This window comes from Coenobita brevimanus, chromosome 88 (genome assembly GCF_032717465.1).
Source record: "Coenobita brevimanus isolate Jiangsu-jjx chromosome 88, ASM3271746v2, whole genome shotgun sequence".
Classification (NCBI taxonomy): Eukaryota; Metazoa; Arthropoda; class Malacostraca; order Decapoda; family Coenobitidae; genus Coenobita; species Coenobita brevimanus.
Window position 1 is genome coordinate 5373950 of NC_137041.1, and position 17065 is coordinate 5391014.

Consider the following 17065-nt stretch of genomic DNA (forward strand, 5'->3'; position numbering starts at 1 on the left):
ATGACCTTTATTATGTCTCTAAGGGCCAAAAAATGTTCAGGTATGAGGGGGTACCGCCCATATGTAATTATTCCCTTAAGATTATGTATTCCTACTACGCGAATTCCCAGTGCGCGAGCTCATGCACTGCCCAATCTCTCGCGCACTATGCGAGCCCACTGTACTGTATATATATATATATATATATATATATATATATATATATATACACACAGTAATCCCTCTAATATCCGAACGCCCAATATCCGAACATCCCCACTAACCGGACATAATCCTCCTGGGATCCATTATTCCCAAAATGGGCCAAAACCCGCAAAAAATTCGAAAAAAATCTGACTTTTTTCCCTCCCATAATTTGAAATTCCCGCCGGGCGCCAAACAGCTGTTACACCATGGTCCCTTCACCCCTTCCTTCCTCCCCCTCCCCTCTCCCCTGTCAGGTTGCCATTTGGTATTTTTCATTACAAAGTGTGGGCCAATTTGGTAATGAAAAATTCGTTTGGTAATGAATTAGAATAATGCATTACCAAATGGATTTTTCACATGTATGAGGATACACAGGATGGAGATGGTTGATTGTTTGCTCTCTCTGATTAATCTGCTACCCTACATAGTGTGAAAATAATCAACATGGTGTTAGTTATAAGGAGAGTGATTACATGTATTTCCACTTGTATATATAATTAGTGAAGAATATATGCTAGCTTTACGAATTTGGTAATGAAAAGTTATATTTGACAATGAAAGTTGAGGAGATTGGTAATGTGGCTGTTGCGATCTGGCAACTCTGTTACCCCACCAACATCAACAGTCACAGCTTAACTCCGATGGAGAGCAGATACTCATAACAGTGCAAGCCACAGGTGCTTGTTTTTTGTGAATAAACAGTGAATAAACTGCAATACCTTGCCACTAGAACACACGGGAATTTACAGTGTTGTGCAGTGTTAAGAAATTAGAATTTAGAGTGCAGAGGATTAACTGTGGACTGCAAACTGGCGGTTCAAACCAGTCCAAGAGCAAGAGACTTGTAGGTACCCAGAATGTTTAATATTGTATAAACTCACCTCTAAAACCTCATTTTATGGTTCTTTTGCATTTATTTCAGTCTTTTATGTCCCTTATTGGTGTGATTTGGGTCTTAAATAGGTGCAATGCATGTCCAGAGGGAGTTGTATAGGTGTTTTTCAGAGTTAGGGTCCATAAGTACAAGTCCATAAGCTGGGGCCCAATATCCGGACAGGACCACTATCCGGACCTGCCTATGGCTCTATTGATCCGGATATTGGAGGGGTTACTGTATATATATATATATATATATATATATACAGTACATGTAAATATACAGTAAGTTCATAATTTTTATCCCATTTGAAATTACAGTAAATTGATGCAGCCACATCTTCTAGCACAAACAAAAATTCATCCATCATCCAATCCTACGTTGCCCCATGAGGAGCGTAGGAGCCTGGGGCTAGGCAGTTGGTCCCGACATTTAAGATAATAGTGACCAGCCTCACTCATCCCTGAGTGGCATTACATGAGCAATCAACCCCAACCACCTCTTGGATATGAACCTTCACTGGCTCAAACCTATTGGAGTGCCTTAATTACCCACTAAACCACCAGGTGCCAAAATTTGGTTATATGGTTACCACCTAGCTTAGTAAATGGTTTCCTGGTGTACAGGAAACCATTTGGCTTGTCACTTAGTGTAGAGTCACCCACAGGCAGAAGGAAGAGGAAAGAATGAAGGAAAGAAAGACAGAAGAGGGAGTGTAAAGTCACCTATAACAAATATGAATTTTAAAATGATCCAGACTCGTAGACATAGTCACAATAGTCAGTACCTGTACACACAATAATCTTGTACATATACTACAGATCTCAGATACTGTACAAGTACTGTATTGGATGTGTCACATCTCATGTAACATGTTTATAGCATATATCTCTCTCTCTCTCTCTCTCTCTCTCTCTCTCTCTCTCTCAGTATATCGGAGTAATATTTGTTTGACATAATTTTAATTATCGTGCCTCTAAACAGTCATTTGCAATTACAAATACAATTACTTTATGAATTTAAAGCTCTGTTATAGTTACAATAACTGATAAATAAAAATGCAGCCAGCTCTCACATAACATGTGAATATTGTCTCCAGAGGCCTCCACTTTCTGAGAATTCCACATTATAGGAGCAAATGTTTACATGTTAAAGGGTTTCATGGTACCTAAGCCAGCTTGAGTTTGTTTTTTTTTTTTTTTTTTTTTTTTTTTTTTTTTTTTTTTTTTTAAGGACATTTGCCTACCTAATAAAGACATCCTTACATACAAACACTTGAAGATTCCTCACCTTGAATTGAAGAGGTTGTGGGCTTGCTGGGGGGAGGGGAAGTGGGGTATCTGAGGCAGTGCAGGACTCCTACTGGTCCCCAGCATGGTCCTCTTTTCGTGCTGGTTCCATTGAGTCCTCATCTGAGGAAGAAGGTAAAACCTGTACATCCCCAATCCTCTGTTGCAACTCTTCTGCCTCCTGCACAAACTCGTCAAAATCAAAAGAACCCACATACATAGCATCCTTCTCTTGCTCTTGCTGCTGTACCTTCTGTCTAGGACAAAAGTACCTGGTGAGTAGAGTTTGGTGGCATTGTTGTATTTTTTCTTGCCTTAGGTCTTATAAGGCTGCATTGCACTCAGCACAGTGTCCAGCATATCAGCCCTCCAAAGCTTATCCACCTCATAAGCCATTATGGCATCCTTGAATACATGTGCACCAGCCAAGATGTTATTTGTGCGAGGGGTGCCCTGGTTTGTGCCTCAGCCTGCTCACTCTGCTTCTCTGCCTCACGATTATTCCCTGTCCATGTTGTCAGTGTGTTGCATGGCATCCCTGGGATTGTGTTGTCCTTGACCACCTCCAGCAAATCCTCCTCTTGCATCTCCTCGCAGCCGGGCACAGACCTGCACACTATCACTGCCTCTTGCCACACAAAGTGGACCGACTGAACCTTTCTACCTCTAATAGCACACAACTCCGGTGCCAGCTTGCACCAGGCGAGATTTATTGTTGGTACTGACACCAAATCCCATGTCTTAAGAATATTCTTGACAACATTCCTCATATTATAGCTTTTCCAAAAAGCTGTAACTGTAACAAGGCAACGTTGTGAAGGGTCAGGGTGAGACTCACGAGAAGGACCAGGCACTGGTTCAGCTGGGTCAGGGTCAGGTGTACAGGAGTGACTGGGCTGGTGTTCTGCTGGGTCATCAATAACCTCCACATCAAATGATGCCTCCATATTCATCACCACCATCAAGCACTTCCTCCTGGAGGAGATGTTCCTCCTCTGAATGGTCTGTGGCCTCCCTCAGATACTCAGACATGTTGGTCTCATACTGGTACATAAAACTGGCTATCACTTCCTGGTCTAGGGGTTGCAGGAGGGAAGTGGTGTTATCTGGCAAAAACAATAACTAAACACCGATGTAAACCCCCCAAGTAGGCTGGGTGCCTTGGTGCGTTATGAAGCACCAACAGGATTTTAAATGGTATGCCCAGCTCCTCACACCTCTCTGCATCAGGAATTAAATGTGTTTTATACCACATATTCAAAATTTCCCTTGTCATCCACCCTGTCTTTGATTTCTCCTAATAAACCCTAGTCTCATTCATGTCCTGTAATTGCTTGAAACACCTTGGTTTCTTTGCTTTACTCACAAGTAATGGCCACATTATTGTGGCCTGCAGTATTGGAAGACAAAAGTAGAGTAATGCTTACCTTCTCAACTTTTCTACCCCTGCCTTGCCTGTGTTGTTTTGAGATGAATGTTGTCCTGGGCGTCTTCTTATATCGCAGCCCCATCTTGTCAGTGTTATAAATTTGCTTCAGTGTAACCCCCATCCCTAATCACTCCCATGAGAACATCCACGAACGTCTCCGCTGCTCCTTTATCAGCTGAAGCTCGTTCTTCTGTCACACGTACTTTCTTTAAGTCCTTCCTCTTCTTGAATTTTGCAAACGAACCACTCAGTACCTTAAATCTGCCTGGAGGTCTGGACAGCTTTCGAAGGCAACAGCACACAGGTGGCGGGCTGTCCTCCTAACATTCATTGAGTCGTTTGGAACTCCTTCCCTTTCCTTTCAGTTGCAATACATGACTAGAAACCTCTCCATCATCACAAGAGCAGGATTAGACACTCGAGCCCTATTATCCATGGGAGAACCCCCATATGGCTGTGCAGTCTTCACAATAGCATCTTTCTTTCCCAAGATGAGCTGTGTAGTGTTGATACAGCTTGGGAATGTCACAATTACGTTCTCCTCTCTCCTTTTGCTTGATGACATTAAGCTTCTGCTTCTGGGTCAGACTCTTGTGACATTGGGTCACGGTGCAGCGACATGGTGGTGCTGGGTCAAAAAAAAAATAATAATAAAAAAAATAAATAAATAAAGATCACACAGAGCAGGTGTGCAGCCAGAATGTGAGGATAGGGCAGGCTCAACTGGGGAAGGAATGCTCAGTGTACCATGATGACACCCAGCACAGTCACGTGACTGCCATACATCATTGGCTAATGCAACCTGCGCTATGGCTAAAATTGGCCGCGTTATTTCTGGTCCAACTGCGTTGAACATTTTTTTCTGTATTATGCCTATTTAAGCCATAATTTGGGGCCTCAGGCCGCATTTTGTCTATGGTCGCCATGTAATCCGGTTCTGAATAACATGGGCAGCTGCCTCTGCCCGCGTAATGTCTTATCCGAGTCACGTTGTGCCTAATACTGGCCTCAGAATTCGCCTTCTGTTTAACGCAAGAATTGTGCCCTGTGATCGTGTGTTATGGGAGAGCTGACTGTAATTACAATTACCTCCAAAATGTATAATTAATTACATTTCAATTAAATTACAATTACAGTTACTCCAAGCCTGTATGAAATAGAGACGTTTGCAGACAAAACTTGGCAGAGATTGACTCAATCTAGGAATTTGTGGAGAAAGTTGGAGGAGGCCTTTGTTTAGCTGTGGACTTACATTGGCTGATGGTGATGACGAGACAAATATAGATAGATTGATATACATACATACATAAAGTTGCTCAGTTTATGTTACTTCTTTCCTTATTTTTGGATCCTACCTCATCACATTGTTAGGGGGCGAAATGGTCGGAATGTTAATGCTAATGATGATGATGTCACATGCTTAATAACATGAATTTCCCAACAGGTTAACATGACATCAGTATTCCTGTATACATGCAACAGTGAAGACTACAAAACATGGTCCCCTTCTGATGGCCGCAGTGGCCGACAGTGCCTTCTTGGACGTAAACAAACCTATGAACGTCGCATATCTCATTCTAATTGCTACAATGGACTAAACTATGACCGACCTATATCAGTTGAGAACTGCCCTTGTGATCGTGAGGACTTTGAGTGTGATTTTGGGTTTATTTTGGACAAAGATTCACAAAGGTGTGTTCAGGATTCCAAACAAATCATCGATCCCTATGCTATTCCCCCAACTTGCCGCCCTGGCAAGTTCTACAACAGAACCAAAGGTTATCGACTGATCCCAGGGGATACTTGTGTGGCTGGCCGTGGCTACCAGTACACTCCATTCATCACTGCTTGTCCTGTCCAGTAAGTCTTTTAGCTGTCATAGGAAAGTTACTATACTGTAGTTTCCTTCCTCCCTCTCCTCCCTAATGTGGCAAAGATCACTAACCCCTTTCAGCTCACTTGTTGGCCAAGATTGGAGAGTCAGTTGGCCAGTAGGCAAAAATAGACTCATATGTGTCCTGTAACTAAGGATTATCAAATTTTATGCAACCTCTCCTTTATATTCAAGTTTTGGGAGTGATCCAGTTTGTCAGGTAAAGGCAAATCGAGTACAGTATAGTGCTTGCTGTCACATAAGTTCCTGAGCTATTGTAGGGAGACTATCTATCTATCTATTGCCAGATGCCATAATCCCATAAGGGGTGGCCATTTGACTTTGAGTTATTTGTTTTACGGGGAGGGGCACTAACCCTCCACCAACCCATTTGCTGACACGTAGGGAGCACGTATGATATGGTTATATGGTTACCACCCAGCGTTGTAAATGGTTTCTTGGCTTACAGGAAACCATTTGGCTTGTTACTCAATGTAAAGCCACCTGTAAAGGAACGAAAAGCAATAAGTGACAAGAAAGATAGGAGAAATAGGAAGAGAGGACGGCAGGCACAGATAAAGAATGATAAAGGCTAAGGAAGAAGTAGGCAGCACTACATCAAGTGAGTGGATGATGGTCGCCACCACCTACCACCTTAAAATTGCCATTTTATTGTTGTTGTTGCCTCAAGCATATCTGAACATGAACCTGGTGGACTGCCAACTGAAGTTCCATAATTTCCCTTTTAGAGAATAGAGAGGGAGATGAGGGACATTTGTATAACCATTGCTCAATTACATCAGTGGCATCACATGAAAATATCTCACACTACCACCCACATATTACTAGAATATACTGCTACAGATGAAGAAGTGTTATGGAAAGGATGTAGAACTGTAGTAATGTGTTATTCTGTCTGCCTGAACTAGGCTGCAAAAGAATGAAAATCCCTGCCAAATGAATGAATTGTACTACATGTTATCCAGTGAATTCTTAAACTGCAGTAGGGAGCAAACCATAGATGAATCACTTGGTGGAAATTTTTATCCTTCTGCATCTTATATCCAGAAGCTCAATTACATTATGACAATACGTAATGCTTTGCATCATTTCCATAAGACTTTTAAGTGACTAGTGTCATATTCTGTGTTCATCTCTTATTCGAGCTCATTGCCCTAAGATGGAGAGAGGACATTTTTAGACCAAGTTAACTTGAACAAAATTTATTACAGGCATCCCTGTGTATGCAGAGGGGTTAGGTTAGATAAAGTTAGTTTGGATAAATATTCTTGGGATACCACGGTGGTTATAAAATGATATAGATAGGGTTATGTTAACTGGCCATAGAGATGTACTCTTTGGTGGCTTAAGTCAACCCCCACCTAGTAAATATTGAGTCTTTATATACTCATTACACACTTACAGCAGAACAGTACCTGCGTCAGAAATCCTAAAGTTGTTGTTGTTGTTGTTGATCAGCCCCAATCTATTTGCCCAAGCAGACCCATCAATCATAAGTAAACAACAGTCCCTTCATGGCCATCCTGTGCAGTGAACTGATGTTCCTTTGCAGTTGACAGCACCTTGCACAATAAGTACAGTGCCAGTTACAAATATCATTTTATGTATAGTACCATAAGTTATAGCTGAATACCAATGGAAAATGCGATCATGAGCGCACCACCTCAGCAATAACAGTGGCATAACGTTACCAACTTCAGTTTAGTGGCAATTTCTAACACTTAGTTTCACGAAATCTAGCAACATTGTCATATGCCACCTTGGAGTTCCATATGACACTGGACTGGCATATGCCACTTTGGAGTTACATATGACACTGGACTGGCATATGCCACCTTGGAGTTATATATGACACTGGATTGGCATATGCCACCTTGGAGTTACATATGACACTGGAGTGGCATATGCCATCTTGGGAGTTACATATGACACTGGACTGGCATATGCCACCTTGGAGTTACATATGACACTGGACTGGTATATGCCACCTTGGAGCTTCATATGACACTGGACTCACCTTAAAACCACATGCAAGTCATCAGAGGTGATGCACAAGTCATCAGACTCAATGCACTTAGGGCACTCACAGGAACAAGCTTTGGTCAGCAAAAAGAAACACTTCCTCTGCTCTACAAATAATAGATCATGTATTTCCTGTGCCTCCCCAGCATGGTCCCCCATCCTGTCTTATACCCACTACAGCACCTTGTAGACCATACAGAATATCACTTTATGCATCGTCTTAGGATGCACCAATAACATTCCCACTGCTCCCTGTTAGAGAATACAGTGTCTTGATATGAGTGGAACACAGTTCTATGTGGCAGCTTATGCTTGCATACAATACATCTCTCATAGTCATACAACATAACTAGACACACAAAATAATCACCATTCATATATTACAGTACCAGACCCTTTCAGTAACATCCCAGGTCCAGACATTCTAGCACTAGAAATGAAAAAGCACCTACATATTCATTTCATGTGCAGGACAATACATCATCTTGATAAAAACTCTATATTACAACCCCCATTCCTCTCTTGATATCTACCTATCAGAGATAGAGGTGGTAGAGTTTACCTAGGTAGGCTTTGATCTGGACATCACCCAGACTTGACTTCCTCAGTTATCATCTTACATTTGGGTTGTGTAGAATCACACTTGGCATGTACCCTGCTTTTAGAATATGCCCACACAGTATAACACAAATAATGGAGCACTGCAAAGCACATGCTACACAGAAGCATAACATCAGTGCTATAGGGAAGCTAGAGGGACGACCTCATAAGGACATTTGCTTGCCTGTAGTAATAGATCTGCTTGGCTAGACAGACTGGGGTTAAGCAGTAGCAACATTAACAAATGCAAAGGGGAATTTCCTACTTATCATTAATTGCATCATACTGTATGACACTTAAAATGTTCAGATACTGCCCATTTAACCCCTTCACCTTTAAGTACTGGGGTAGAGTGATGAGGGTAAAACAGGAAAGAAAAGATTGCTGGTTCTTTGAATGCAGTGAAAAGAAATAGGGAAGTGAGCATGAAATTTAAAAAGTCACTGCATGATAGTATCGTAATATCAACTCTAATGTATGGAAGCGAAGCTTGGACCTTGTTGGAAGGACACAAGTCAAGAGTGAGAGCAGTGGAAATGAGTTATTTGAGAGGATCCTGTGGAGGTACATGGAGACAGACTGGCAAATGGAGAAGTGAAGGAGCATTGTGGTGTGGATGTGGATGTGATTAAAAGCATTAGAAGAAATACATTAAGGTGGTTTGACCATGTGGAGTGGATGAAGAGCGAGAGACTAATGGGGAGAGTGTATGTGAATGAGGTGGAGGGGGGGGGAGGCCAGGGATGAGATGCAGGGATAGAGTGGAGAGGGATATGAGAGAGGGGGGTGAGAGCTGGGGGAGGGCAGCAAAACAGTGGGGGACAATGCGACTTGGAGGCGATTTGTTTTTGGCCACCCCTTACAGGATTAAGGCGTCTGGCAGTAGATAGATAGTAGACTGTTAGAGCCAAATAAAATAATCTGGAGATATGTAGAATAAAGAAGGAAAATTTTTCACACATTGTAGGAAAGTAGTTAACCTCTTCAGTTCAGTTTGTGTTGATTTAGCTAATTTACAAGGGCTCCATATGCTTGCATGTGTCAGCCATGGTCACCTAATGGTGGCTTTCCATGCTACTCAGTCTCTTGAAGCCTTCTTGTTTAGTCCCTTGTCCCTGAGGTGACCTCCTCCTGGGTCTTTTTTATTCTGCCACTCGCATCCCTATCCTCAACATTCACACTTCACACCTTGGGCAGCCAATTGTCATCCTTAATCATCTCAACATGCTCAAACCATATCACCCTACCCCTCATCATTACAACACCTGTCCATTCAAGTCCCATTCCTCCTTTCAACTCCTCAATCTCAATCCTAGCCCCCACAGGCCTCATATTCAAGGATGCACAACACATTCATGTAATCATTGTCATTTGTATACATTTGTCCTATATTTTATATATTCGTAATTTCTTCAGACTATTTAAGTCAGTTTAGGAGAGGCTTTTAGTGCCAGAGGGGTTAGCCTCTATTAACCTGTTCAGAACTAGACCTGTTTCCTCAGGTTGAATAAAATTTCCCAAAGGTAGCAAGAATAAAATTAAATATATCATCAGAGTGAGGGTTATGATATGTACAGGCAAAATTATAGTGAGCTAAACCTTGAAGTGATCACATACCTCTGGTTGATAGTTGCGGGAATATAAGCACATACTATGATGATGATGATGATGATTATGGTCACTTACAGGGAGGATCAGGAATTCCTTCTGGTATCTGCCCGCCAAGAAATCCTGAGGTACAACCTGGTAAACCCAGAGTCCGGCCTCCAACCTCTGCCCATCCCTGGACTGAAAATGGTCATTGCTCTTGACTTTGATCTGAAAAATAACTGCATCTACTGGTCTGATGTGGATGAGAAGAAAATTTATGTAAGTGAATACATATGAAATTGTATTTATGTACAGGTGTCTCCTGTTTATTCAGGGTATGTCCCATAATGTCATTACTTTTCCGTCACATTTAGCACAGGTACATTACTGTAAATTTAGGGAAATGGTATATTAGCTTCAAAGGAAGCAGTAGAACTTTAACCCCTATGCACTGGTTGACGTGATATACCATCCATATTTGGGGCGTGGAGCGCCACCGGTTGACGGGATTAGCTGCAAGCATCTTCCCATCACCCTTTGAACCCGCGACCATTTTCTATGACAACCATAGGGTAGGTAGGTACCCAAGGTACCCCGACACATGGCTTAGTCTGTACACAGCGTTGGTAAAGTGTAGAGTGATGTCTTCCTCATCCTCTTCTTCCAATTCCGCCCCCTTAATGCGTGGGGCCGATTGCATCATTGATCCCTGTAAAAGTTCTTCCCTTACTGTCGGGGAATGGGCTCAGTGACTGAGCAGGTGTGTGGGAAATTGTAAATGGTAAACAGATATGCACAAGTGTGTTTTTTTATACCTAAGTGAAATGTAAGATATCAGTCTGTCTGTCTGTTGCCAGATCCCTTAATCCTGTAAGGGGTGGCCATTTGACTTTGAGTTATTTGTCTTATGGGTAAGGACACTAACCCTCCACCAACTCACTTGTTGACACGTAGGGAGCACGTATGGTTTGGTTATATGGTTACCACCCAGCGTTGTAAATGGTTTCATGGCTTACAGGAAACCATTTGGCTTGTCACTCAATATAAAGCCACCTGTAAAGGAAAGAAAAGCAGTAAGAAGTGACAGGAAAGATGGGAGAAATAGGAAGAGAGGAGGGCAGGCACAGAAAAAGAATGATAAAGGCTAAGGAAGAAGTAGGCAGCACTACATCAAGTGAGTGGATGATGGTCGCCACTACCTTCCACCAATGATATACCTAGTAGGTTTACTTTATCTTAGGTAATATGTCTTAGATAGTTTCCCTGTAGTGTGCAATACTTAGGTCTGAAAGGCGTCTCAGGGGTTGCCCATGAAGGGGAGTGCCTCTCATATGTAATTTTTCCCATAAGTTTATGTATTCACTGTACGTGAATTCCTAGTACGCGATGTCCTCTGCTGCCCATATAGGTGCGTACTAAGGGGATGTACTGTATATATATATATATATATATATATACATACTGTATATATATATTCTTATTTCAGAGATTGTGCTTTGACGGACTGCATGATGTTGAAATTTTAGTGGACCAGAACCTGCGAAGTGTAGAAGGTCTGGCTTTTGACTGGATTGCCAAGAACCTCTATTTTGTGGACGGAGAACGCAAGACCCTGGAAGTGATCCGTGCAGACATATCCAACTTTGGGCGAATGCGGCGCACCCTTCTCAGTGATGATCTAGATAATCCCCGTGGTATTGCCCTGCATCCGGTTCGTGGGTGAGTACTGGTACAGTCAGGCTTTGGTATGTTATTTTGGTATGCAGTAAATCTGTAGAATGATGAACTGAAAGTTATACCCAGTTTCGCAATAACGATAACAAAATTCGCCTAAATGATAATTGCGGTGGCCGCATATGACAGTCCCGTATGTACACGATGCCTCCTGCCCAAGCCAACAGTCAGATATTTAGCCCTTTTGATACGACAGTCTTTGGGGATGGCAGACCCATGTAGACTGTCTAAATGTAGCCAAAAAATGAAGTTGTTCAGTTGAACTTGTCGATATCCCATTCTGTGCAAGTGGATGGGGTATCTGGGAAAAACAGTTGACCAGACCAATATTTTGTGCTGTAAAATGTTTTTTGTGGGGGGGGGGGGGAACTAGTTGAACATCGTATCTAAAGGGTTAAGCCAACGGTGGCTGAATCAGTAGAGAGGCGGCCTGCGGTCCTAATGGACCCAGGATTGAATCCCGGCTGGGGCAGGGAACAGTTTAAGGATTTGAATTTCCTATAAGCAGACTTTCCTGATCTACCAGATGACCCACCGACATGTCGTAAAAATACCCCCGCTAATACCAGTACACCAGTCCTGTATGAGACAGCCCTAGCATGTATTCAATATGGATGGTGAGTGTTAGCGCCGAAGTGGTGACATGTGGAGGTATAGGAGGACTACTGGACCTTGGGATGGGTCACTGTCCCCGAGAAATAGGCCCTGAGCCCTTGCCCAGAGTTGGACACGTTTAAAAAAAAAAAAAAAAAAAATGGTTGCCCAGTGTTTACATTTCCTATGATCGTCTTCCTTTCATTCTGTTTTGTGCATGCAAGGCCATTGAAACATCATTACTATTGCCAAATAACAGTGCAAGTGCACAGCAAATAGTGCAGTGTTCAGTATTAAGTGGTTTGATAACTTTTTGTATATGAAATACCGAAACTTGTGACTTGGAAATCATGTCTAGCAAGGATACTACCCATAGTGGAAAGCATGGTGCTACTGAGGGCACCGAGGACAAGCCTAAAAAGGTAATTTTTAAAAACGTCTTGGGTTAAGTGGCCCTTGACCCCCAACATATCCCTATTAAACCCATGTTATATTAATCTTGGTAAACAATGAATTTTTATGCAATGAGTTTTAACTTGATGTAACTCCATTGCATACCAAGGCTTAACAGATTGTTGCCCATGAACTCCATGTTAAGCTTTGGTTAACCCTGTGTTTAACTTAGATCAGCCTCCATTTTAGTGTGCATTAATTATGCTTAGCTTGGATTAACCCCTTGTCAAACTTGGATTAGCCCCTTGTTTAGCATGCATTAAAGGCACCAACATGGTTCCATGCATCAGCCTTGGTCACATAATGTCGGCTCTCCATGCTCCTCGATCTGTGGCAGCTTCCCTATTCAGTCCCTTATCTTAGATGTTACACTCAGTGATCTCGTCCCAGGTCTTTTTTGGTATACCTCTTGCAACCCTACCCCTAAAGAGCACCTATCACTTTCTGCACCCAGTTATCATACCCTGTCCTCTCCACATGCCCAAACCATCTCAGTCTACCTCTGCTTATTGCAACACCAATACATTCCAGTCCTGTCCTACTTCTCAACTCTTCTATTGTAAACCTAGCCCCCCCAGGCCTCCCACTTAAAGATGCACTGCACATCCACCTAATGATTGTCATTTGTGTACATTTGAGCCTGCAAATATCCTCTTCCTTTTCTGCCCAGGTCTCACTGCCATACAGCATTACACTCAAAACACTTGCCACATACAAAGATCCCATTGCATAGAGGAAGAGCCCTCTCAATGTCAAGAGAGATAGCAGCTCCCTGAACTTCTTCCAACCACTCCTCACTCTAGCCACAGAGCTAGCTCCAGCCCCACCTTCAGCACATAACATGTCTCCCAAATAATAATGCTCTTACACACACTGAAGAGGCTCACCAATAAGCTCAATCCTTTCACACTAACATCTCCATATGCTCTCCCTGACATATGAAATCAGCATTATCTTGCAGTCTACCTCTAAGACCTCTACATCTCTTATGCATCCACTTATTACAAACACTGCATAAGGTGAATTACATTCCACACCCTTGTGGCATATAGTACATGGCCACTCTCCCACTTCTTTGACAGTACCACCACCAGCCCTAGATACCATCACTTTTATTTGCTTTTACTCTTAAGCCCTTGTGCCCCATACCATCTCTCCATTTCCTAAATCTTTCCTCTGTCTCCCTTTCATTTTCCACATTCAAGACCAAATCATCGGCATATATCATCTCCCATGGAAGTCCATTTTTGAAGTCACATGAGAGGGCCTCAGGCATCATGATCAACAGCATGGGGCTCAAGACTGACCCGTGATGCACACCAACATTCAACGGAAAGCTCATCACTCAAATTTCAATTCACCCTTCCCTGGGTGCGAGCATCCACACACATAGCCATAACCACCCTAACCAGCCACTCTGTGATCCCAAGCTTTCTTATTGCCCACTTCATCACCTCCCTAGGGACTGAAGCTGTTGAACAATGAATATGGCATCATTGGTCTCTTTGCCTGGCATAAACCCAATCTGCATCTCATTGGTATTCTTTCTGTCTCTAATCATTCCTTCTAGAACTTTCTCCATTACCTTCATTATGTGATCCAAAAGCTTTATGCCTTTATAATTTTCTCCTTCCAGGGCATCATCCTTCCCCTTGTACACATTTACAATTACAGTACACTTTTCAGCCAATCATCTGGGACAACGCACTCGTATATAATTGTAGTTATCAAGTCAGTAATACTCCACTCCTATATGTCGTGAGGTATTCAGCATTTCAGCAGTCAGCCCAGACACACATGCTGCCTTCTTCACCTGCATCCTGCCTTTTGTCTTGCCCATAGTAGCAGTGTCAGTAAAGGGCCAAGGGCCAAACATTGGATTTGCGAGCCCCAAACTTTCCCAGATCCAGTGAAACCCCGCATTCAACAACCACTTGTAATGCTCTCCAGGCGTTCTTAGCATCCCCACTGTTCACCACTACCTTTCCTTCATCATTCTTCACACACTGCTCACCTATGATGTCCCTGTTTTCTTTTTCTGATTTGCCACCTTAACCCCTAGACGTCGGGCTATTTTTGCTGTGGTCATCCTATCAGTATGATCAGTTTCCCCAAAATTGCTTGTTTTCAATCCTTAATATCCCAGAAAGTATAGTAGTTAGGGAAACAAATTAAAGACCATATTACTCATCAACTCCTCTTTTTCTGAATAAAAGCATCTCCTGGTCTGTAGGCGGTTAGAGTAATGATGTGAAGAAAATCATTAACTTTTGGCGCACAAGGCAGGATGTATTCATGCATGTGCGTGCAGGCCTGACTATGGCATCACTTTCAGCTTGGTAACTTCTCCTTTACTAGATAAACTAGACAGTTGCATCCAAGGCACACCTTATGGCACTATCACTGAGCCCTTTCATGGTATCCTTGGGAAGAAGCTGGGCAGAGGTGGATGAGGTAAGGGGTCCACTTGAGGCAAGATTGGGATCGGATGTGAGGTTTGAGAATCATTATCCTATACTTGGCAGAGTCACAGAGACGAATGAAGTATGCTTGCCTCAGGTGGCGGGAGTCTATGCTGACCCTTTAGTAACAGGATCAAGTGGCGGCCACTTCAAACTGTGGGGCGAAAACACTTGTGGTTATATCCGACACCTGGCATCATCCCCAGCCTATAAATGTTGTGTCAGATATAACTGTTTGCCAGTGGCTTGGGGTTAAATATCATGTTCTTCCTTTCTACACTATGTAAATTATCAAGTATCTGAGACTCGCATTTTGCCCAGTAAACCAGCCCTACAGTTAGCAATCAAGTATTCCTCTTTGTTACCACCCATTTTTCATTCCTGGAAAACCTTCTTTTCTCCTTAACTGCAGCTTCTATACCCTCATCCCACCACCAAGTTACTGTATGTCTTGGAGGGCCTCTTGTCCATCCACACACTAAATCTCTCAGGAGATTGTTCTGGAGGGCTCTATACAGTTCATTCACACTTCTGTCAACAGCTTCCTGTTCGGCCACCACTCTACTCATCATCGCTGTTGAAGGCATCCCATACTGCTTGGTTTTTCAACTTCTATATTTTCCTCATAGGTGCATAGGCCCTCTTTTTTCAACACCCACTCCTTAAGCACCATGTCACATATTAATAACTTTGCTCACCATCCACTCACTCGATGTAGTGGCACTCTTGGGTGGCTGCCCTTACCTCTCTTCCTTCCTTCTTTCCTTCCTTCCTCTTCTGTCATTCTGTCCTTCATTCTTTCCTCTTCCTTCTGTCTGTGAGTGACTGCACTGAGTGACAAGCCAAATAGGTTCAGGCAGCCATTTACTGCGCTTGGTGGTAACCATATCACCAAACAATGGCGCCTGGTGGTTTATTTAAGGTGCTCCAGCTATGTAGGTTTATATCCAAGGGGTGGTTGGGGTTTATTGTTCTCATAATGTCACTCAGGGATGAGTGAGGCTGGTCACTTTCATCTTTAACGTCAGGACCAACTTTCCTAGCCCCTGGCTTCCTCGCTTCTCATGGGGTAACACTGGTGTGGATGATGATGATGAGGGTGAAGATGTGTTGCAGCACACATTCCTCGCTTCCTGTAACTTTAACATCCCCCTTCAATCTCCTGTCAGCCCTCCAGACCAGGAAATAACCTATCTGGTTGCTATTTCCCCCAGATTTGAATGTTATCAACCTACTCTCTCTTTTCCTAAAATGTATGTTGCACACAATCATGTTCATTGCCTGCCCAAACTCAAGCCTTTCCCATTCCTCGTTCCTTGTATCTTTTGCACATCCCCTGTGTACCACTTCATATTGTTGAGCTGCATCACCTGCATAACCATTTAAGTCCTCTCCCAAAACTATAATTTTATCTTCCCCTATACCACTAACCATACCAATTAAGTCATCCCAGAATCTGTCTATCTATAGTTATAATTATAATCTGTCCATCTGCAGTATCTACAGCCCGATTCCATAATCCCATAAGGGGTGACTGTTTGATTTTGAGTTAGTTATTTTGCAGGGTGGGGCAGTAACCCTTCACCAACCCATTTGTTGGCATGTAGGAATTTATTATAATAATAATAAAATGCGCTTGATTACCAATGCTTGCTGAATTATGTTCGTAATTTCAGGCAAGTTATTCAGCATAAGAGAAATACTTTGAACTGAATTGGAAGAGTTTGGTATAACCTTTAAACCCCATCAGTTTAAGAAGTCTCTCTTAATTAGTATGCTGTCTGGAGGTAGTAAAAATAATCCTTTGCCAACGGCCATACCACGTTGAATGCACCGCCTCTCGTCCGATCAGCGATTACGCAATGTTGGGTCTGGTTAGTACTTGGATGGGTGACCACCTGGGAACACCAAATGCTGTTGGCATAATATCTTCAC

General features: G+C 42.7%; 1 protein-coding gene and 1 pseudogene across 1 annotated transcript in view; both read left to right on the forward strand.

Annotated features, from left to right (window-relative positions):
• LOC145411196 (sortilin-related receptor-like) overlaps positions 1-17065 on the forward strand; it is a 218758-nt gene that overhangs the window by 53581 nt on the left and 148112 nt on the right. The window contains exons 12-14 of the mRNA XM_080281257.1: positions 5226-5641; positions 9986-10166; positions 11374-11606. Of these exons, the coding sequence (XP_080137383.1) occupies positions 5226-5641; positions 9986-10166; positions 11374-11606 (830 nt within the window). The remainder of the gene's footprint in view (positions 1-5225; positions 5642-9985; positions 10167-11373; positions 11607-17065) is intronic.
• On the forward strand, positions 16937-17053 carry LOC145411295 (5S ribosomal RNA; annotated as a pseudogene).